General features: G+C 31.0%; 1 protein-coding gene across 9 annotated transcripts in view; it reads left to right on the forward strand.

Moving 5' to 3' along the window:
• Positions 1-25,246, forward strand: part of myo9ab (myosin IXAb) — a 156,725-nt gene that overhangs the window by 53,569 nt on the left and 77,910 nt on the right. For all 9 annotated transcript variants that reach the window (XM_051099181.1, XM_051099182.1, XM_051099174.1 and 6 more), the window contains exon 2: positions 7,762-8,683. In XM_051099181.1, the coding sequence (XP_050955138.1) occupies positions 7,838-8,683 (846 nt within the window). In that variant the 5' untranslated portion in view covers positions 7,762-7,837. The remainder of the gene's footprint in view (positions 1-7,761; positions 8,684-25,246) is intronic.

The raw sequence follows: 25,246 nt of genomic DNA on the forward strand, positions 1-25,246 counted from the left end.
TTTTAACCTGGTTTAACACCTCTGCTCTCTTCCTTCCTCTTTTCTGCACTTTTATTTGAGTGTATGGTTTAAAAAAAGCTCCTTTAGAAGTATTTGCTTGGTCATCAGAGATGTGGTTCATCTGAAAATGAAAGTTACTCACCCACATGTTAATCTATATATTTATTTATTTAATTTTAGATTTTAAGTGTTGTGAATGATTCTTCAAAATATAACGAAATATGAATTTTTGTATCATATAAATTTTTAGATTATGTTCTGTTTTGATGAATTGTAAGTAAAAAACAAATAGAAATCAAAATTATTGTGAACAATTAATCAAAATGGAACAAAATAAAATACTGCATTATAATATGTGTTAGATTTCGTACTATTTTAATAAATTGTAGGTAAAATAAACTAATAAAAATGAAAATTATTGTGAATGATTAATCAAAATAGAACTAAATAAAATATAGCATTATAAATAATAAAATACATTTTTTATATAATATATATTAGATTTTGTACTATATGGATGAATTGTAAGTAAAAAAAAAGAAATAATTTGAATTTGAATGAAAATTATTGTGAATGATTAATCAAAATAGAACAAAATAAAATATTGAATTATAAATAATATAATACATTTTAATAGAATATTTTAGATTTTGTTCGATTTTAATGAATTTTAAATAAAAAATAAATACAAATAAAATGATTGTAAATGAGTAATGAAAAAAGAACACAATGTTAGTTTTATATTGTGTCAAATTTAACAAATTTAAAAATTAAAATTGAATGACTAATCAAAATAGAACAAAATAAAATGTTGTATTATAAATAATACATTTTTAAATATAATATATTAGATTTTGTACTATTAATAAAAATGAAATTAATGATTAATCGTTATAAATAATACAATATTATTTTTTAGCATAATATTTGAGATTTTGTTCTATTTTGATGACTTTTTAAAAAATAAAAAATAAACAAAATTGTGAATGAATAATGAAAAAAAGAACAAAATAAAATGTTATTTTATATATAACAATTTTATAATGTATTTTTGATTTAATCATGTATAAAAATAAAATTATGGTGAACAAATTATTATAAACAAAATTGTTTATAAAAATAAATAAATACACTTATTTATAAAAAAAATATATATATAGTCATTGTGAAAGATTAATCAAAATAGAACAAAATGTAAAACATAAATAATAATTATAATATTATATTTGGTTATATTTTGTCAAATCATAAAAAAATTAAAAATGGTTGTGAACGAATGACCACAATTATTATAAAGAATTTTTTATAATATATTTTATATAATATATATTATATTATAATATATTTTATATTTATTTCTTATTTGATGAATTGGTCATAATAATATTTATTTATTTATTTTTTGCAATTAAAAGCAAGAACATAAAATTCATAAACAGTGCAGGAAGAGGCATAAGGACTTTAAAACAAATTTACATTTAAAACAAATTAAAAATAAATACATTTTATTTATAAAATAAGTAAAATAATTATTGTGAATAAATACAAAATATACATTATACTTATTTGTTATTTTATATTTATCATCATAATTATATTTATTAATGTATTTAATTTTTGCAATTAAAAGCAATAACAAAATTCATATACAGTGCGGGAAGATGCATAGGGACTTATTTAAAGCCTCCACTTAACATAATTGAAAACAAAAATTACAGAGTAAAACTAAATTAATGTACAGAAAAAGTGAATAGTCTGTTTTGATTTTGTCAACTTTTTAAATCTCTTCCTCGCACAAACGTACAATATGGCATCTTAAGACTTGTATACTAGTTTTACAGCACATTTTGTAGCTTGACAGCCTGCTTTCTTTCATTGTATGGAAATTGAAGATCCTTTAAAACCCTCTTTTGTGTCAAACAGAGGAATGTAATGCGGGTTTGGAGTGACCTGAGCGAGTAAATAATGACAGCGTATTCATTTCTAGAGGAACTCTTGCTGTAAGCGTGTTGAAAGCGGCATGAACAGAGGCTTTCATGTTGTATAGAGGACGGGCTTCAGCGCAGACAAAAGACAGAGAGACGTCCGTCTGCGTCTGCGTCTGTCTGCACACCTGCAGGAGCTGGACGCGGGCCAGACGCACGTGCAGGAGTCCCGCCTCCCTCACGCCGCTTTACGGGACACTTGTCATGTGCAGTTGTATTGTATTTGGACGTGCTTCTGAAATACCAGGCTTTTGTTGACAGAAACAGTAGACAAATGTCACACCCACGTCTAAATGTTTCAAATGACTTCAGTCTATAACACCTCAATGAAATTGACTGTAACATACCGTAAGAGTGTGATTGTAGTTACTAGAGTTCATGTACGTTTGTGTTTATGAATTTGGACAGGGACCGTGCTGTTTTTCATTTATACAGTAAGCTGATATAGTGTGTGTGTGTGTGTGTATATATATATATATATATAAATATATAAATAAATTTTTTTTTTTTTTGAATATGTTTTGAATGACCATTTATATTTACATTTTCAGTTTAATTTTCTTTTAGCTTTTAGTCATTTTTGTTTTATGCTTTAACCATTTTTATTATTCTTTTCTTTTTTGTTAATATTTCAATTTAGCTTTAATTTATTGTTATTAAAATTTTAGTTTTAGCAATTTTAGTACTTAGACTTAATCTTGAATGTAAATTAGAGATGTTGCCTTGGCAAGTTTTTTATTAGTTGAAGTACTAAAGTTGCTCAAATTTAAAATACTAATATTAGATGAAAAACCTTTATTTTTTAAGTTTAAGTTTTTTCATTTTTTTAATTTAGTTTAGTTTAACACTAAAGCATAAATGTTTTTTCTTTCTTTGTTCTAAGTTTTTTTTTTATTTTTTTTTTCATCATTTTTTTTTTTTTTTTTTTTAGTTCTTCAGCATAAACGTTTTTAATGTTTATTTTAAATTGGCTAAAACTGAAATATTAATGTTAGATGAAAAGCCTTTCTTTTTCTGTCAAGTTAATTTTTTTTCTCATCAATTTTTATTTTATTATTTTAGTTTAGTTCTTCAGCATAAACATTTAAAATTTTTAAGTTGAAGTATTAAATTTGCTAAAACTAAAATATTAATATTAAATAAAGCTTTTTTCTCCGTTATGTTATAAGGTTTTTTTTTCTATCTTTTTTTATTTTATTTTATTTTAGTTCTTTAGCATAAACATTTTCAATTTTTAAGTTAAAGTATTACATTTGCTAAAACTAACATATTTATATTAGATGACAAATTTGTTAAGTTTAAGGTTTTTTTTTTTTTTTACGTCTATATATTTTTTTAGTTCATAAACATTTTTAATTTTCATTTAGGTTACAGGAGAAGTCCAAATCCAGAACAATAATTTACAAATAATTTACTTACCCCCTTGTCATCCAAGATGTTCATGTCTTTCTGTCTTCAGTCGTAAAGAAATGATGGTTTTTGAGGAAAACATTTCAGGATTTTTCTTCATATAATGGACTTCATTGGTGCCCCGATTTTGAACTTACAAAATGTAGTTTAAATGCAGCTTCAAAGGCTCCAAACGATCCCAGACGAGGAAGATCTTATCTAGCGAAACGATTGGTCATTTTTTTCGAAAAAATAAAAATTTGTATACTTTTTAAGCACAAAAGCTTGTGTAGGACAGGCTCTGGGATGCTACTAATTAGTGATGGGTCGTTCTTGAAATATTCTTTCATTTTGAATGAATCTTAAATGTGACTCGGGAAGAACGAGTCGTCTCGGGGAGTGATTCGTTCAACATCCTATTAGGTTCTGTACTGGAATTAGTTCACCTGTTTTGAGTCTTTGGGTTTTCCAAGTCGTTCGTTTATCTTATGGTGCTGTCACGTCACGTAACGAACGACTCCAACCCAAAAACTTGTCAGATAAGAGGTGAGGTGAGCTAATCATAGACTAAAGATCCAGGTAAACAATGAATGAATCTTTTCTGTTTCTTATAGCTTTATAGTTTTGTCTTGTTTGTAGTGTGATCAACGTTTGTGTAAGCAGTAGATGTGTTAGAGAAGTAATACGTAACAGTTCGAGTCCGAGTCGGTAAAATGATCTGAACTTCCCATCACTACTACGAATCACGTCTAAGTTCATCGTCTGTGTACTCCGGCTCAAAAAGGTAGAAAAACTCCATCTTATTTTCTCCTACAACTTCAGAATCGTCCGACATCGTTGTACCTTTTTGTTTGTAAACAGCGTTTGACTTACTTGCACTTTCTTAGTCTTTGCGCGTTCGCTTTGTAAACACTGGGTCTGTAGTTTAACCTTTCGACGTGATTCAATAGTACGTAGCGGCGTGAACGCGCATCCCAGCCTGTGCTACACAGCTTTTGTGCTTTAAAAAGTATACACATTTGTATTTTCTGAAGGAAAAAAAAAAAAGACAAATCGTTTCGCTAGATAAGACCCTTCTTCCCTTTAAAGCTGCATTTAAACTACATTTCAGAAGTTCAAAATCGGGCATCAATGAAGTCCATTATATGAAGAAAAATCCTGAAATGTTTTCCTCAAAAAACAATTTCTTTACGACTGAAGACAGAAAGACATGAACATCTTGGATGACAAGGGGGTGAGGAAATTATTTGTGAATTGTTGTTCTGGAAGTGGACTTCTCCTTTAAAGTACTAAAATTGCTTAAACTAAAATATTACTATTACATGAAAAACCTTTCTTTTTCTGTTATTTTTTTTGTTAATTATTTTATTTTATTGTTTTTAGTTTATATGTAATAAATCAATAATTTAATACATTTCATAAGTGTATGAAATGTTGAAGTTATAAAGTATAAATAATAAAAGTGCTAAAACTTGAATATTAATATTAGATGAAAAACCTTTCTTTTTTCTGTTAGGTTTATTTAATTTTTATTTTAGCTTAGTTTAGTTTAGTTGAGTACTTCAGCATAAACATTTTAATTTTCATTTAAGTACAAAAATGACCAAATTGAACAAAAAAAAACGTCTCAACTTGTCAGTTTATTTTATTTTTATTTCAGTTTAGTTATAGTAATTTTAGTACTTCAACTTGAAGTACTATTTATTGGTGCATTTAGAAGTACTGCAAATAATTTTTATTTTATCCATGTCTGAAAGTTCACAAATAACATCAGCCAACCTATAAAACCATATGTACGCAAACACACTGATACTGACATACAGAGAATGTGTGATGCAATACAATTTAATGAGTTGCTGTCACTAATATCAGATCTGCTACCGTAAATCTACGATCATGTGAATGTGTTTTTATTAGCAGGCTTCACTGTATGTGTGTTTTGGCAGTGACTGACTGAACTCTAACTGTACTGTAAACCAGATTATCGTAAGATAAACGCATTTCACACAGTTGTTCTTGCCTGTCAATGGTTTAGCGTTCTGCTGGTTTCTGTTAGCAAGATGCTGGAGTTGTTTGTCTCATTGGTTGGATGGCATTGGCGGTACAGATAACTAATTTATGCTCTTAAAACGTTTTCCAAACATGCCATGTTGACTGTGGGAACAAAGTCTTGTTTTCGTAGTGAATAACATCCACTTTTATCAAACTCTAACTACATTGAGTTGATGTTTTAGGATATTTGTTCTTAAAATAATGTTTTAAAGACATTTTGGCGAAAGCTTTCTGACTCAGAACGTGATTAATTTTTTGAGGATATCTGGATTAGATCACTGCGTGGCCAGTGAGATGAATTATCTTGAGTTTGTATAAGTTTGTTTATGAATCCAGACAAGAACAGTGTTGTTTTAGTAGGCTATTATTTATATACTGCTAAAGTATGTTTTTTTTATGTTTTAAATTATGGTGTATTTTTATATTTTGAGTTTTAGTCATTTGTTTTATGCTTTTGTCATTTTGTTACTTATATTTTTAATTTGGCTTTAATTTATTTCAGTTTTAGTTTTAATAATTTTAGTACTTAAATGAAAATTAGAAATGTTATAAATAAATTAGTTTAATTGTAACTTTTTTTTAGTCTAATATTTTATTTTATTTTATTTAGCTGTTATTTTTATACTGTTAAAACATTTTAAGTTTTGAATTAATATTTCTAGTTAGCTTTAATTTATTTCAGTTTAAGTTTTAATAATTTTATTACTTAAAACTTAAAATTAGAAATGTTGCCTAAATAGTTTAATTGTAATTTTTTTTTTTCTATATTTTTTTTATTTTGCTGCTATTTAAATACTGTTAAAGTATTTTATGTTTTAAATTATTTATTTTCTTGTCTTAGTTTTTAACTTAGTTTTAGTTTTTAATTTTAATGATTTTGTTTTGTGCTTTTGTCATTATTAGATTTAGTTCCTTTGTTAAAGATTTCTGTATAGCTTTAATTTATCATTTTAATATTAATGTTTTTGTCTAATATTTTTTATTTTGCTAATATTCCTATACATTTGTAGTTTTTTTTTTTTTTTTTTTTTTTTTTTTATAATTACCATTTATTTTTATATTTTCAAAATTAGTTTTGTGGTTTTGTCATTTTTCTTTTTTATTATTTGTTTATCTTTACTTTATGTGTTGCAGTTTTAGTTTTAATAATTTTAGTACTAATTTTTATTTTATTTTATGTACTGTTATAGTATTATTTGTAGTGTTAGTATTTTTTTACCATTTGTTTTTATATATGTTTTGAGTAATTTGTTATGCTTTTGTTTTATTTATATTTATATATATATATATATAAATAAATAATATATATATATATATATAATAATATATATATATAATATATATATATATATATATATATATATATATATATATATATATATATATATATATATATATTTAGTAATTTTAGTGCCAAGGCAACATTTCAACTTTTCAGTTTTTTAATCTAATATTATTATTAATATTAGTTCTTAGTTTGTTTAAGATTTTAAGCAATTTTGTGCTTTAGTAATTTTTTTTAAATAATTTTTTAATTTTAGTTTAACTTTTCAGTTTTTGTTTTAATAATTTTAGTGCCAGTTTTTATTATTATTATTATTATTATTATTAATTCTTAGTTTAGCTTTCAGTAATTTAATTTATTAATTAATTAATTTTTATTTTAGTAATTTACTTTTAGTTTAACTTTTTAAGTATTTTTATGCTTTTAAATTTTAGTTTAGCTTTTCAGTATTTTTTTACATTTTTGTTTTAGTAATTTTAGTGCCAAGGCAATATTCAAATATTATTATTATTATTATTATTATTATTATTATTATGTAATCTAATGTTATTATTAATATTAATATTAATTCTTAGTTTAGCTTTTCAGTCATTTATTTTTCTTTTTCGTTTAGTAATTTACTTTTACTTTAAGTAATTTTTGTGCTTTTGTTATTTTTTAATTTTTTTTTTTTTTTATATTTTAGTTTAGTTTTTCAGTCATTTATTTTTATTTTTAGTTTAGTAATTTATTTTTGGTTTAGTTTTTTTAATTAATATTGTTAGTTTAGTTTTTCAGTAATTTATTTTTAATTTTGTTTTGTTAATTTATTTTTATTTTATGTTTTTAAGTATGTTTTGAGCTTTTGTAAAGTTTTTTTCATTTATATAGTTTTATTTTAGTTTACCCTTTTTTTTTTTTGTTTTAGTAATTTTAGTGCCAAGACAACATTTCAAATATTTTTTTTAATCTAATATTAATATTTCTTTTATCTCTTACTTTTCTACAAAAAAGATTTTTAAAAGTTCTAGTTGACACCTTCATTTATTGCTCGTGTTTGTCTGTCCGCAGGTGGAATGTCGTGAATCGGCCGGGCGAGTCTTGTGTTGGCGGTGCGTCTGGTGCTGATGGGAGCTGCTGCACCATCATGAGTTGCCATGACGCCGGAGGGCGTCGCCGTTACGAGGACTCGGAGTTCACGTTGCGCGTGTATCCCGGCGCTCTGTCCGAGGGCACCATCTACTGCCCCGTCACGGCGCGAAAGGTCACGTCGGCGGCGGAGGTCATCGAGCGCGTCATCGAGCGGCTGCAGCTGGACCGCGCGCGCCTCTACGTGCTCGCCGAGGTCAAGGAGTTCGGCGGCGAGGAATGGATCCTGAACCCGTGCGACTGTCCCGTGCAGCGCATGATGCTGTGGCCTCGCATGGCGCTGGAGAACCGGCTGGGCGGCGAGGATTACCGCTTCCTCCTGCGCGAGAAGGACCTGGACGGATCCATCCGTTACGGAAACCTACAGATGTGGCTTCGCGTCACGGAGGAGCGCCGGCGGATGGTGGAGCGCGGTTTGCTCCCGCAGCCTCCCGCCGGACAGTACGTGGCCGACCTGTGCGCGCTGCCGGATCTGAACGAGCGGACTTTGCTGGAAAACCTGCGCGGACGCTTTCGGCAGGAGAAGATCTACACGTACGTGGGCGGGATTCTGATCGTCGTCAATCCATTCAAGTTCCTGCCCATCTATAATCCCAAATACGTTAAAATGTACGATAACCACCGTCTGGGGAAGCTGGAGCCGCACATTTACGCGGTGGCCGACGCGGCGTATCACGCCATGCTGCAGAGGAAGAGGAACCAATGCATCGTGATCTCGGGAGAGAGCGGATCGGGAAAGACGCAGAGCACCAACTTCCTGATCCACCACCTGACGGCACTCAGCCAGAAGGGTTTCGCCAGCGGCGTGGAGCAGATCATCCTCGGAGCCGGACCCGTGCTGGAGGTAAGGATGGGCTTTGAGGCTGATGAAGCTTGTTTTGGTGCCTTATTTTCTTGCTTTGATCTGTGAATGTGTTACTTAGAGGAATAGAATAGAATAGTGGATTGGAGTGGGATGATCTATTTAGCAGAAATATTTAATCTAGAAGAACTTTTCGATTGGAATTTGATAGTAAGGCTGGTTAATGTATGGTGGTTATGTGATTCTTGTTTTATAATTTCAGTTTTAGTTTTAGTAGTTTTAGTACTTAAATGAAAATTAGAAATGTTGCCTTGGAAATAAGTTTAATAGTTTTTTTTAATTTTTTTTTTAAATTTTTTTTTTATATGTTTTTTTTTTATATAAATATGTTTATTTTTTTATTTTTTATATTATATTTTATATTTATTATATTTATATTTTTCTAATATTTTTATTTTATTTTGACATTATTTATAAACTGTTAAACTGTTAAAGTATTTTCTGTTTTGAATAATTATTATTATTACTATTATTATTATTATTATTATTATTATTATTATTATTTAGAGTTTTGGTGTGGGTTTTTTTTTTTTTGTGCTTTTGGCCTTATTTTTTGTTTTTATTTGTCAAATATTTCTATTTACCTTTATTTTATTTTTAGTTTATCATAGTCATTTTAGTACCTTCACTTTAACTTCTTTTTTTTTATTTTTTATATTTTATTTTTTTTTGTCTAATATTTTTATTTTATTTTGACATTATTTAGGAACTTATTAGTATTTATTTTTTGAATAAATATTATTATTATATTATGTTGTTATTATTATTATTATTATTATTATTATTATCATTATTGTTTTAGTTCTTGTGATTTATTTTTATTTATTTTCATTTATTTTTTTTTTAGTTTATCATAGTCATTTTAGTACTTTCACTTTAACTTCTTTCAGTTTTCAAGGCAACATTTTCTCATTTTTAATTGTTTTTCATCTCATTTTTTTCCTCATTTTGCTATTTTTCCTATACTGTTATAGTATTTTAGTTTTTAATTACCATTTTGTGGCATTATTATTTTTAGTTTTAATTTATGTTTGTCAAATATTTCTCTTTAGCTTTAATTTATTTCATTTTTAGTTTTAATCATTTTAGTACTTTCACTTTAACCTTATTTCAGTTTTCAAGGAAACATTTCTCATCTTCGTTTGTTTTACATTTCTTTTTTTGTTTAATTTTGCTATTATTCATATACTACCATTTTTAAAATATATATTTTTTCTTGTTTTCAATATTTCTATTTAGCTTTAATTTATTTGTATTTCAGTTTAGTTTGAATCATTTCAGTACTTAAACATATGTATTTCAGTTCAGGTAATATTTAAAAAATAATAATAATAATAGTAATAATAAAATCTTTTTTTTTTTAATTTTGTTTTATTTTATTTTAATATTGTAGTGTTTTTGTGTGAAATACAATTTGTGTATATGTATGTACGTATGTATGTGTATATATATATATATATATATATATATATATATATATATATATATATATATATATATATGTATATGTATATGTATATATATATATATATATATGTATATGTATATGTATATGTATATGTATATATATATATATGTTTTGTTTTCACATACCGTTCGGTACGACCTCCACGGTTCAATACGCGCTTGTGAATTGCGGTTTTTCGGTTTTGCATTTAAATAACTTCCTTGTTTTATTTCTGTGTGCCCGCGATTTCAGGTGCTAAAATGAGGAAACGCTTCCCCGCTTATATTTGAAAAAACAACACACGCAGAGCATCTTCCATTCTAATGACATGAAATGATCAGCCTTTGTAAACCTGTTGTCCAACAAAAGTTATAAAAACAAAAGTTATAAAAAACATTTTGATTTGTTTTTAATTCTCAACATCAGTCGAGTGTTTGAAATAACTTCCTTATGTGATCTGATGTGAATTCTTATCACAGGATGAGGCAAACAATAAATTCTATACACATATTTAATGTCGATTAGCAATGGCTTATGAAAATACCCGAGATGACTTAAAGAACACAGATAAACCATATATTATTGCAGACGAGTGTTTATTGTTCTTACATTTCATCATTCAAAACGTGTACCGTTATATCTTGTTTATAATCAGTTATAGCAATAGCGATGCTTTTCTGGAATGGAGCCTCATCAGCGCTACTACTTTAACGCATTGGTGGGGTTTTTTTTGCACGAGGGCGCCCTCTGCCGTCCAGTATGAATGAAACCCATGCTATTTTGCGTAAAAATCGAAAAAACAATACCTCTCTCAAAAGAAAAAAACCATGGTTAAAATGTAATGTTATATATATATATATATATATATATATATATATATATATATATATATATATATAAATGTTTTTCACTAAATGAAGAGTAGGAAGATTTTTTTTTCCATTTATATGTACTAATAACAATGCATTATAATTATAACAGTTTTGTATTCGTTTATATTTTCTGAAGTGTTTTAAATTTTAGAAAAATTCTAAAAAAAAAAAAAAAAAAAATCTAAAAAAAAAAAAATGCATACAAATATTTGCAAAATGTGTTTCCTTATTTTTGCCAGCGAAATCGTCACCAATGTATTGTAAGTACAATACATGTTTGCAGTCATTTTCTATTTGTGCCTGAAATGACCTCGTCTTGCTTGAGTTGCTCAGAAACTGTATTTTCTTACTCTGAAATCGGACTCGTCCCGGTGATCCATCAAGAGTAGTGTTTTGATTTTCTTCTCCTCTCCTCATGTCGTTTCTTCACTCTCTTCAGCCTGAGGGTGAGAGTGAGACGCTCTCATTATGACACTTTATCACTGTGAAAACTGACACTAGCGCACAACTCACCCCAAATATCTGAACGTACAGTAAAGGAACGTCACAGAGCTGAAGTTGGGCCTGAATGTGTCTAAAAGGCTGCTCTTTTGGACGTGAAGCGGTGGGTTGTTTGGACGAAACGCTGTATTTTGTGTGCAGTGTTCTGCGGTCAAGTATGTTTGTACGAAATGCACAAGTGATGTTGGCTGAAGCTCAGATCCTGCTGTTTGGACGACAGAAATAAGAGCAAAAACTGCAGAAAATATGTTCCTCTGTGTCTCTGTTTACGCAGCATGTCGCTTTAAATACAGAAATAGAAACATTGGCTCTTTGTACAGTTATGACAAGTATTTCAGCACACAGATGGGAACGCTTTTGTTTGTGTTTGTGATGTCACACTGTGTGTGTGTGTGTGTGTGTGTGTGTGTGTGTGTGTAACACATACCAGACGGACATTGTAGCTCAGATTCTTCTTGACTTGCCAAAAGCGGACTGTATTTGTCAGACATGCATGTCGATGATGACGCTCTCAGATTTAACACAGATACGGTTGCTTACACACATTATGTGTGTCAGTATTATTTTAGTAGTGTTTATATACTGTTATATTGCTAAGTGCATAAATAATAATTATTGAATTCAATTAAATTTATTTCCCATCAATTCAGTTAGTTGACAAGGCAATATTTCTTTATTTTGATTAAAGTTTTTCATCTAATATCTAATTTTAATTCTTTTTTTTTTTTTTTTGTATTATTATGTAGGTTTAATTTATTTCAGCTTTAGTTTAAATTTGTTTCAAACTTATTTCATTTAGGTGCCAAGGCAATATTGCTCATTTTCATTTAAAGTTTTGTTCATATGAATTTATTTCAGCTGTATTTTAGTAAAGAAAACAAATTAGTATTTGGAAGAGAACTTTTCTGAGCCTGTTAGTCCAATTTAGTTAAACTGATTGGCTTTGGTTGACATTTGAGTTTGCATCGCATTTGTGTAAGTACATTAGTAAGTAAGTACAAATGGATTAAAATAAATAAAAATGGATTAAAATAAATAAAAAAAAAATGATAAAAATGGATTCAAATAAAAACATTGATTAAAATAATAATAAAATATAAAAAATATTATTATAATAAGAAATGATTAAAACAACAAAAAGAATAAAAAATTGATTAAAATAATACAAAAATAATAACATTTGATTTAAATATAAAAAAAAAAAAAAAATAATACAATTATTTTAAAATACAAAAAAAAAAACTGGATTTAAATAAATAAAATTGGATTAGGTAAATGAGTAATAAATGAATAAATAAAATAAGTGAACACGAATTATACAATAACAATCAGATATTAATAAATACATAAATGCTGCATTAAAATTGATTACGGTTTATTAAAATAATTAATCTTAATTCAAATAAATAAATAGATTTAAATATGTAAACTATAAAATTAAAGTAAATAAATAATTAGACTAATAAATATATATATATATATTTTTTATTCCCAGTTAAAAATTTAGGTAAACTAAAGTTTAGTTTGTTGTCAAATCAGTATTTCTCATTTTCATTTAAAGTATTTCATGTAATATTTCAATTCAATTTTTATTTTTTGATTAGTAGATTTTTTCTTTCTTTCTTTCTTTCTTTCTTTCTTTCTTTCTTTCTTTCTTTCTTTCTTTCTTTCTTTCTTTTTTTTTAAAAAATAACTATTTATGTTTAACTTATTTTAGCTTTCATATTTATTACGTATGTATTATCTTAGTTCCTTGCCAAGGCAATATTTCTCATTGTCATTTAAAGTTGTTTATCTTGCATCTGTTTTATTTTATTTCAGGTTAAATTAGTAATAATGTTTTTATTTAAATTTCTTTTATATATATATATATATATATATATATATATATATATATATATATATATATATATATATATATATATATATATATATGTATATATATATATATATATATACATATATATATATATATATATATATATATATATATATATATACATATATACATATATACATATATATATATATATATATATATATATATATATATATATATATATATATATATATATATATATATATATATATATATATATATATATATATATATATATATATACATATATATATATATATATATATATATATATATATATATATATATATATACATATTATATCTTTTACTGTTTAAGTTGAATTATTTTACTTTTAGTAATTGTAGTAATTGCCAAGACAATATTTCAAATTTTCATGTAAAGTTTTTCTATTTTATTCTACTACAGCAATTAAGAGAAATGTTTAAATATTATCAGTTGACCGTAATAACCCTGCTTTGTATCAGTGATTTGAACAGCTAGTTTAAAAATCTGATTTTGCAGAAGTAACACTGGCGTTGGGGTTGGAAACCAGAGTTACTATGGTAACCATAACTCTTGACTACTTCTGCAGGAACTAAACGGCAGCATGATGTCATCGCTCATTACGCTGACTAGAGCACAGTTAATGTGTTCATATACTTTTGTGCTGCTTTGTATTTGATGTTGGGTGAATCTGATGCTCATGTTGGCTGAGGTTCAGACACTGACATTTCACTCATTAGAGAACACCTCACACACACACACACACACACACACACACACACACCCACCCACCTCATCAGTTCAGATTAACATGCCGTCATATTACAGGACATGTTAGTCATCCTTTGAGCGAACTAGCTTTGGTAACTCATGACTAAATAACACACACACACAGGCCTGAAATGCAAGTATGCACTCTACACATTTGCACACTATGCATTTTAAACATGCATTTAATAGTGCAGCGCATGTTTGTTTTGATCTCATTAGTGGAATTTGTCTGTCAGATCGACTGCTGTCATGGTTAAGCAACATTTGTAAGTGAACTTTTGTGAGCCTGGTAGTCAAAGTTAGTTCAACTGTTTGGATTTGGTTGACGTTTGAAGGAAATGCTAGTGGAAAATCTTTACAGTAGGACTGCATGAAAATGAATAAGAATTTGCATTGCATTTGTGTATTTAAAAAAAGATTTAAATAATTTAAATAAATTAATGGATTACAATAAACAATAAAAATTAAAAGTGAATAAAAATAGATTTAAGTGAATGAATGAATAAATAAATAGATAAATAACAAGTAAACAATACAATTAGGTGCAATAAATAAATAAAAATCAGATAATAAATACATTTAAATGATACAACATTAAAATGTATTACAATTTATTAAAATTAATTCAAATAAATAAGTAAAAATATGGAAACTGTAAAATTAGATAAAAATAAATAAAAATCTATTTAAAGATCTAAATAAATAATTAAAACAAGTAAACAATACAATTTGAAACATAATTAGATTAAACTTAATAAATAAATACATCAACAAACTTAATTTAAATAAATGAATAGATTAAAGTAAACAACAAAAAATAAAAATAAATAATAAAATTTGATTTTAAATAAGTAAACCATAGAATTAGATACAATAAATAAATAAAATTAGATGTTAATAAATACATATAATACAACATTAAAATTGATTAGTTTATTAAAATAATTAACATTAATTCATATAAATAAATAGATTACAGACTACATATTTTAGATTAAAGTAAATTAGAAATATAAATAATGCAAAATAATTAGTTTAAAATAAATAATAAAAATTTGATCTAAATAAATAAATTAAATTAGTAAACAATACAATTAAATTAAAATTAAATAAACTTAATGAATAAACTGTACAGTACTTTAATTTAAACTTATTTTAGTTTGTTGTCAAGGCAGTATTTCTCATTTTCAATTAAAGTATTTTATCTGATATTTACATTATTTTATTTCCGCTTTATTTCCATTATTTAGAAAAATATTTTAATAGTATTTTTTTTTTTTTTTATAAGTAGTATTTTTTTTAAATATTACTAGTATTTATAATTATTTTAACTTTCATATTTAGAACATATTTATTATTTTATTTTATTTTCAACATTAAAATAGATTACAATTTATTAAAATAATTACATTAATTCAAATAAATAATTAAAATATGTAAACAAAAATTTGATTAAAATAAATAATTAGACAAATTCATACCAAATAGTTAGATTAAAATAAATAAATAAATAAACAAAGTGAGTAAAAAATAATAATAATAATAAAAAAAAGAAACTAAATATTGTCCAAGTAATGTTTTCAGCTGGCAAAGTACATGGTATACAAAAATAAATTACTATAAATTAAGTCTTGATACATTAAAATATATAGTTGTCTTCTAGTGTATATGATGAACTTTTGACTGTATGAAGAAAAACTTGCCTTACAAAAGAGGAACACAAATGCACGCTTATCTAAATGAGGATGTATTGTAAACTCTTTATAAAAAATAAAACAAAACAATTACATTAGCATCTATATATCTTTCAGTTTGTCTCCTAAGAGCAGCAAAGTGAACACAGACACACACAATCAGTGACATCATCAGCCGCGCTGCATCATGTGACGGAGCAGATTTAATTCAAGCGATCATTAGTTTCCATTAGAGCGCTTTAATACGGGCCACTGGGACATTAATGATGCTGAGATCAGTCGTTCGATCAGCTTTTACAGGAATCCAACCGCAGCTGTTGTGTTTTTGATATCAGGAGCAATTTGTTAGAATGATTCTTTGAAAGATTCAGTTCAGAAGAGTCATTCTGAATCGGACCGCACTGCTCGCTCTGTTTGTTTGCAGTATTATTTAGTGTTTCTTTCTCATTGTGCTCATTTTATAATGCAGACTTGTGTAAAATAAGATCAGTTTTGCCCTGAGAATGATTCAGTCTGTCTGTCGTCATGCAGTGTTTGAATGTTGTCGACTCAGCGGGTTTGATCACACATGTGGCTGACGCAAACCGCAAGACAGAAGACGCTGAATATTTTACAATTCATGCACAATGCAGCCAGTTCAAGCTGCAGAACTACAGTAAAGCGGGTTGAAACGCTGACTTCTGTGGTCTGTGTGTATTTTCATGTGTAAATGTCAGGGTAAACAACATGTATTTTTGGATAAGGTCAGATAAGCAATTGATTTTGAGGGAATGCTTGTGGTGAATGTGTGAAATATGTTCCTGGTAGCTGACAGCATCATTACACGAGCTGAAGTGTTTAATAAACGAACACGCACGGGTCGGGGAATGTGCAGACGTTTATAAATGATGCCGTTCCAGTTGTGGAGAATCCAGCAGAGCTCAGCACAGATTCCTCATACATTATCAGCCTTCTGAGACGACTGCTTGATGTTCGTACGGCTGACAGTCTCATGCAGAAGGGCGTTTTTCCGTTGGAAGTAACATGATTTGTTTTGGGGTTTTTTGTATTGCATGATACAACTGTATGAGTGTGACAGCCTTTCTCTACCATTACGTTTTGTTAGCAAATTTTAGAGATTTCAAGACTATAACTTTCAAGACTTTATTATTATATTTTATTAATATTTGTGTAATATTAAAATATAAATAAAAAAATAGATAAGTATGTATATTAATAATATACTTATATATATAAGAACATATTTTAATAATATAAAAATCTAATTAATCTAATATTTATCTAGTAATTTATATAAAATATTTATTGTATTTTAATTTAGCAAGAGTATTTTATTATTTTATTAATATTAGTGTAATATTGACATATCATTTTTAATATATTTAATATATATTAAAATCTGACTTATATATTTTAGATTTAATATATATCTAAAATCTCTCTCTCTCTCTCTCTCTCTCTCTCTCTCTCTCTCTCTCTATATATATATATATATATATATATATATATATATATATATACATACACTACTGTTCAAAAGTTTGGGATCAGTACATTTTTATTGTTTTTTTTTTTTTTTTTTTTTTTAAGAAATTAATACTTTTATTCACCAAGGATGTATTAAGTTAATAATTAAAAGTTTATTAAAAGTTAATAATAAATAATTTACATTGTTATAAAATATTTATATTTTGAATAAACACTGTACTTTTTAAACTTGTTATTCATGAAAGAATCCTGAAAAAAAAAAAAAAAAAAAAAATCACAGGTTCCAAAAAATATTTGGCAGCACAACTGTTGATATTATCCAACATTGATCATTCTAATAATAAATCTGCATATTAGAATGATTTCTGAAGGATCATGTGACACTTAAGACTGGAGTAACAGCTGATAAAAATTCAGCTTTTCATCACAGGAATAAATTCTATTTTAAAGTATGTTAAAATAAAAAACATTATTTTATATTGTAAAAACATTTTGCAATATTACTGTTTTTTTCTATATTTTTAATCAAATAAATTACAGCCTTGATGAGCATAAGAGACTTCTTTAAAGACTATTACAAGTCTTACTGACCCCAAACTTTTGAACGGTAGTGTATATATATATGTATATATGTATATGTATATATGTATATGTTTTATTTCAATATTTGAATATTATAATATTTTATTTTTTCAGATTTATCTTGTAGGGTTTATTTATTTGTTTTTTGGGTTTTAAGTTAATGTTTTATTGCTTTTTATATATATAAAACATTAAAATCAAAAGTGGAGTTTGGCGCCTTGCGGTTAATGTGTGTGAAGACGCTACTGGATGTTGACGTCTCTAGTCTGTGCATTATTTCTAGGTCTCTGCGTTTGTGTGTGTTTGTAAAAACCCATCAGAGCAGGTTAACATCAAACCGCTGCAGCGCTGACGGGTTTAGAGCTTCTGTCCTGATGCTCAAGACATTCCACAGCTCGTCTTCAGCCTGCTGTACCTGATAATGCCAAACAACACACGTCTGAGGAATCACGCTTAACTCAACGCTGTAACCACTCGGAATACCCTAGCAACCACATAGCAATGCTGTAACCACTCGGAGCACCCTAACAACCACATAGCAGTGCTGTAACCACTCGGAGCACCTTAGCAACCACATAGCAATGCTGTAACCACTCAGAACACCCTAGCAACCACATAGCAGTGCTGTAACCACTCGGAGCACCTTAGCAACCACATAGCAATGCTGTAACCACTCAGAACACCCTAGCAACCACATAGCAGTGCTGTAACCACTCGAGCACCTTAGCAACCACATGCAATGCTGTAACCACTCAGAACACCCTAGCAACCACATAGCAATGCTGTAACCACTAACAACCACATAGCAGTGCTGTAACCACTCGGAGCACCTTAGCAACCACATAGCAATGCTGTAACCACTCAGAACACCCTAGCAACCACATAGCAGTGCTGTAACCACTCGGAGCACCTTAGCAACCACATAGCAATGCTGTAACCACTCAGAACACCCTAGCAACCACATAGCAATGCTGTAACCACTCGAGCACCTTAGCAACCACATAGCAATGCTGTAACCACTCAGAACACCCTAGCAACCACATAGCAATGCTGTAACCACTGGAGCACCTTAGCAACCACATAGCAATGCTGTAACCACTCAGAACACCCTAGCAACCACATAGCAATGCTGTAACCACTCGGAGCACCTTAGCAACCACGTAGCAACTGCAGCACAGTAACACTGAGAACACTCTAGTAACCGCATAGCGACGCAGTAACCACTCAGAATGCCCTAGCAACCGCATAGCAGAATAACACTCAGAACACCCTAGCAACAGCATAGCAACACAGTAACACTGAGAACACTCTAGTAACCGCATAGCGACGCAGTAACCACTCAGAATGCCCTAGCAACCGCATAGCAGAATAACACTCAGAACACCCTAGCACCCGCACAGCAGCACAGTAACACTGAGAACACACTCTAGTAACCGCATAGCGACGCAGTAACCGCTCAGAATGCCCTAGCAACCGCATAGCAGCACAGTAACACTGAGAACACTCTAGTAACCGCATAGCGACGCAGTAACCACTCAGAATGCCCTAGCAACTGCATAGCAGAATAACACTCAGAACACCCTAGCAACTGCATAGCAACACAGTAACCACTCAGAACGCCCTAGCAACCGCACAGCAGCACAGTAACACTGAGAACACACTCTAGTAACCGCATAGCGATGCAGTAACTGCTCAGAATGCCCTAGCAACCGCATAGCAGCACAGTAACACTGAGAACACTCTAGTAACCGCATAGCGAGAGTAACCGCTCAGAATGCCCTAGCAACCGCATAGCAGCACAGTAACACTGAGAACACTCTAGTAACCGCATAGCGACGCAGTAACCACTCAGAACGCCCTAGCAACCGCATAGCAGCACAGTAACACTGAGAACACACTCTAGTAACCGCATAGCGATGCAGTAACTGCTCAGAATGCCCTAGCAACCGCATAGCAGCACAGTAACACTGAGAACACTCTAGTAACCGCATAGCGACGCAGTAACCGCTCAGAATGCCCTAGCAACCGCATAGCAGCACAGTAACACTGAGAACACTCTAGTAACCGCATAGCGACGCAGTAACCACTCAGAATGCCCTAGCAACCGCATAGCAGAATAACACTCAGAACACCCTAGCAACTGCATAGCAACACAGTAACCACTCAGAACGCCCTAGCAACCGCATAGCAGCACAGTAACACTGAGAACACACTCTAGTAACCGCATAGCGATGCAGTAACTGCTCAGAATGCCCTAGCAACCGCATAGCAGCACAGTAACACTGAGAACACTCTAGTAACCGCATAGCGACGCAGTAACCACTCAGAACGCCCTAGCAACCGCATAGCAGCACAGTAACACTGAGAACACTCTAGTAACCGCATAGCGACGCAGTAACCACTCAGAATGCCCTAGCAACCGCATAGCAGCACAGTAACACAGAGAACACTCTAGTAACCGCATAGCGACGCAGTAACCACTCAGAACGCCCTAGCAACCGCATAGCAGCACAGTAACACTGAGAACACACTCTAGTAACCGCATAGCGACGCAGTAACCACTCAGAATGCCCTAGCAACCGCATAGCAGAATAACACTCAGAACACCCTAGCAACTGCATAGCGACGCAGTAACCGCTCAGAATGCCCTAGCAACCGCAGAGCAGCACAGTAACACTCAGAACACCCAGCAACTGCATAGCAATGCAGTAACTACTCAGAATGCCCTAGCAACTGCCTAGCGATGCAATAACCATTCAGAACAACCTAGCAAGTGCCTAGCAATGCAGTAACCATTCAGACAAACTTAGCAACCCCATAGCAACACAATAACACTCCATAGCAAACATAGCTTTAATTGTGATGTTAACTGTCATATAATTATTGTTTTCCTGTTGTTCGGATGGTGTGGAGAACATCAGACCTGACTGAACCTGAACACTGTAATCTTGTGTTAGATAAGATGCATTCATCTTCACGCTTCCCTCTCGCTTTCCACAGAACATCTGTTATCTGTATCACACCCACATATAGTCTCTCTCTCTCTCTTTCTCAGTCATCTGAACATGCTGTACTGAGTACAGTCATTATTTCTGTGCTCTTTGGCACGACTCGACTGGACGACACTCAATGGCCTTTTATTTCTGTCTGTCTTTTGCTTCGGCCTGAGTCTCACCGACTGGGCCAACAGGAAGCTGCAATCAGCAGCACTTCCTGTCTGAGCTCTTGTTCCCATGGTTTGGTCTTTGAAAAATCACAGATCAAAATACCTTTTCGGTACATAGTAATTAATGACACGGCATTTGCAACTCCAAAATATTATTATTAATATTAACTTTTTATATTCTTTTTTTAAAATATTTTTATTTTAGTACTTTAAATATATTTTATATTACTTATATTTTTATTTTTGAATTGATGTATTATACTTTATATTTTTAGTTACTTTTTATATTCTTTTTTTTTTTATAATTATGACTTTGACGTATTTTATCTGTATTTTTATATATTTATTATTATTATATTTATTTTTGGTTTATGCATTATTTGTATTACTTTTTATGTTTTAATATTTGATCATTTGTATTCATTTTTATCTATTTTTTGCTTTTTATCTATTTTTTATATTTTCAAAGTAACTTATAAATATCAGATCTTGTCACACAGTTCATGTTTTATGAACATTTGTCACTTCTGTTGAAATCCCGCTGTGTGGCGGCGACCCTCCAGACGTTGAGCAGAGCTCACAAACGGGTAGTTAAAGTCTGACAGACATGATGGATGATGTTTTAGAGCCGGTTCACCTTCTCTATCAGCTCGCGTCGGGTCTGTATGTCCGTCAGCGGCTGTTGTAGACTGATGTTTGTGTGTGTGAATGAAAACAAAGTGACAGGCTACAATCAATCCTGCACACTTCAGCAGTAAAAGCATTTGCAGCACCCGCGTATGCGCGCACACACACACACGTCATCCCGCTTCACCTGGAATCAGAGATCTTCGGGGTCATGTGGAATCACAGCGTTTCTGCTTCATGCTCACATGAATTTTCACAAAGATGCAAACTGCCTTTGGTTGCTCACTGTAGCGCAAACAACAGCAGTGCAACCCTAAAAACCTAAAAAATGAGCAACTCCCCAGCAACCACCTAGAACACCCTAGCAACTCCATAGCAACTGCATAGCAACCACTCAACAATGCTCAAAACAGACTCTCTAGCAACTGCATCAACCACCCAGAACACCCTAGCAACGTAATAGTCACTTAGAACACCTTAACAGCTGCATAGCAACACATTAAAGTTTAGAACACCATAGCAACTGCATAGCAACCACTTGGAGCACCCTAGAAACTGCATAGCAGCACAGTATCACTAAGAACATCATAGCAACTGCATAGCAACCACCGAGAACACCCTAGCAACTGTTTAGCAATGACTAACCTCCCAGAATACCTTATCAACTCCATAACAACTACCTGAACACCCTAGCTACTGTCTAGCAACCCAATAACCACTCAAAACACCCTAGCAACTGCATAGCAACCACCTGAACACCCTAGCTACTGTCTAGCAACCACACAGACACCCTAGCAACTGCCTAGCAACCACCCAGACACCGTAGCAACTGCATAGCAACCACACAGACACCCTAGTAACTGCCTAGCAACCACCCGGACACCCTAGCAACTGTCTAGCATCCCAATAACCACTCAGAACATCCTAGCAACTGCATAGCAACCACACAGACACCCTAACAACTGCCTAGCAACCACCTGAACCAACCTAGCAACTGTATAGTAACCACCTGACCACCCTAAGTATTGCCTAGCAACCACCCAGACACCCCAGCAACTGCCTAAACCCAGTAACCACCTGACCACCCTAGCAACTGCCTAGCAACCCAGTAACCACTCAGACACCCTAGCAACTCCATAGCAACCCAGTAACTACCCAGACACTCTAGCAACTGCCTAGCAACCCAGTAACCACTCAGAACACCCTAGCAACTGAATAGCAACCCAATAACCACCCAGACACCCTAGCCACTGCATAGTAACCCAATAACCACTCAGAACACCCTAGCAACTGCATTGCAAACACCCAGACATCCTAGCAACTGCATAGCAACCCAATAACCACTCAGAACACCCTAGCAACTGCCTAGCAACCCAATAACCACTCATAACACCCTAGCAACTGCATAGCAACCCAATAACCACCCAGACACCCTAGCAACTGCATAGCAACCCAATAACCACTCAGAACACCCTAGCAACTGCATTGCAAGCACCCAAACACCCTAAAAACTGCATAGCAACCACCTGGACACCCTCGCAACTGTATAGTAACCCCCCTGACCACCCTGGGCACTGCCTAGCAACCACCCAGACACTCTAGCAACTGCCTAGCAACCCAATAACCACTCAAAACACAGTAGCAACTGCACAGTGACCATCTGAACACCCTAGCTACTGCCTAGTGACCCAGTAACCACTCTGAACACCCTAGCAACTGCATAGCAACATACTAAAATAACCCTGAGCCCCTTCAAAACGTTCAGCAAACGTTAGAAGAACTTTAGGGAAATGTTTACTGATCCCAGATGATGTGTTAGGGTGGGCGGTTCTCTTAATGAACAGACAGTTTGACAGGCCAATTAAGGCGGCTAGACAGTTTGCACAAACTTATCTAACCAGCAGTTAGTTGGTCAGTTAAATGGTTAAACTATCAATCTGTGCATGTTGTAGTGAACATTCAGTGCTGTGGCATTTCAGGAATTATTGTCACTGAAAGTGGAAATTCTTTGCTTTGTCTTTGACAATCACTACCAGTATTTTTAGCCACATATTAGATGTTTAATATTCAAAGCAGGATTATGGACCACTGAGATTCCACAGTGGGCGGAGCTCTTCAGATTGACATTAAGAAGCACAAAAAATGTCTCTGTGACATGTCTGTCTGTTTCTCTCTCTCCTCCTTTGTTGTCGGTCTCTAGGGAATCTTGAGTGTGCGATTGAGTTTCATCTGCAGAGCAGCATAAATGAGATCAGAATTTTAGATGATCGTACAAATTGCTGCGATTGTATGTCATTGTCATCATTTAACCACATCTGCAGTGAACCCACACACACACACACACATACAGACAGATCTCATTTGGTTAGATATGTAAGAAAGATTTCTGTGTGTGTGTGTGTGTGTCTGTCTCCTCAAGTTTCTCCGTGTGACAAATCCTAGCTTAATGACGTCCTTGAAGTTAGAAATGATTAACAAATAAAGTACAAGTTTTGATAGTCAGTTTATTTATTTTTTTGTTAAATTTATGAGCACATTTTTCTATGAGGCTGTTAACCCACAGCAAAATAGCTAGTTAATTAGTTAATTTTATATGTAATTTTATTAATTAGTACATTTTTAATGTAGTACTTTATATTTCTTTTATTCTAGTACTGTATATATTTTATGTTACTTTAAATTGTTATTTTTAACTTTTTATATTGATTGCTTTTTGTATTACATTATTGCATAGTTTATATATGTCTATTTTATTATTTTGTATGGGTTTTTTTTTTTTCCTTAATATATTTATTTTTATTTTTATATAGTTATTTATATTTGTTTTTTAATGTCTTATTAAAATATATTTTTTATAATATAAATTATAGGTTTTTTTTGTTTCCATTTTTATATTATGTATGTATTATGTTGTAAAATGCGTTTTATATTTTATGTTTTATTTGTTTGCAACTTATTTTATGATTTTTATAGATTTTCATATTGTATTTTATTCTTTTATTCTCTTTTAAATCTTTTTTAATGATGTTTCCTCAATATGCAGTCTTTTCTTCTGTCATCACCTAGGTCGTGTGGGTTACTGTTGTTAACCAGTAGTGTAATAATTACATAGGTGCAAATGTAAATGTAAGACACACCCACTTTACTCCATCCAATCAAGTCCTTATAGATAAAATCAAGCCCCACCCCACCTTTACTCTTTCATTAAATATTCTATTTCGCTTGGTAATTCACATTACAAAAGTAAAATGAGTTTTTACTTCTTTAAACCAAACATTTTCTTTAGGGATACTGTAGGTTTGTCTTTCATTAGTCATAAGTAGCTTTATATAACAGTAGTTAATTATAAACAATACAATAGAACAATAGAAATCGATGATATAGCCTCATTTAGCCTGGTATATCTGCGTGTTTGTGTGCGCAGCAGTTCCTCTCGTAAAGCAGAACAGATGTTTGACTTCTCTAAGAACTGAACATTTAAACAAAACCATTAATTATTAATTCAGTCCAAACGAACCTTCAGACTTCTGCTT

Source organism: Labeo rohita, chromosome 25 (assembly GCF_022985175.1).
Source record: "Labeo rohita strain BAU-BD-2019 chromosome 25, IGBB_LRoh.1.0, whole genome shotgun sequence".
NCBI lineage: Eukaryota > Metazoa > Chordata > Actinopteri > Cypriniformes > Cyprinidae > Labeo > Labeo rohita.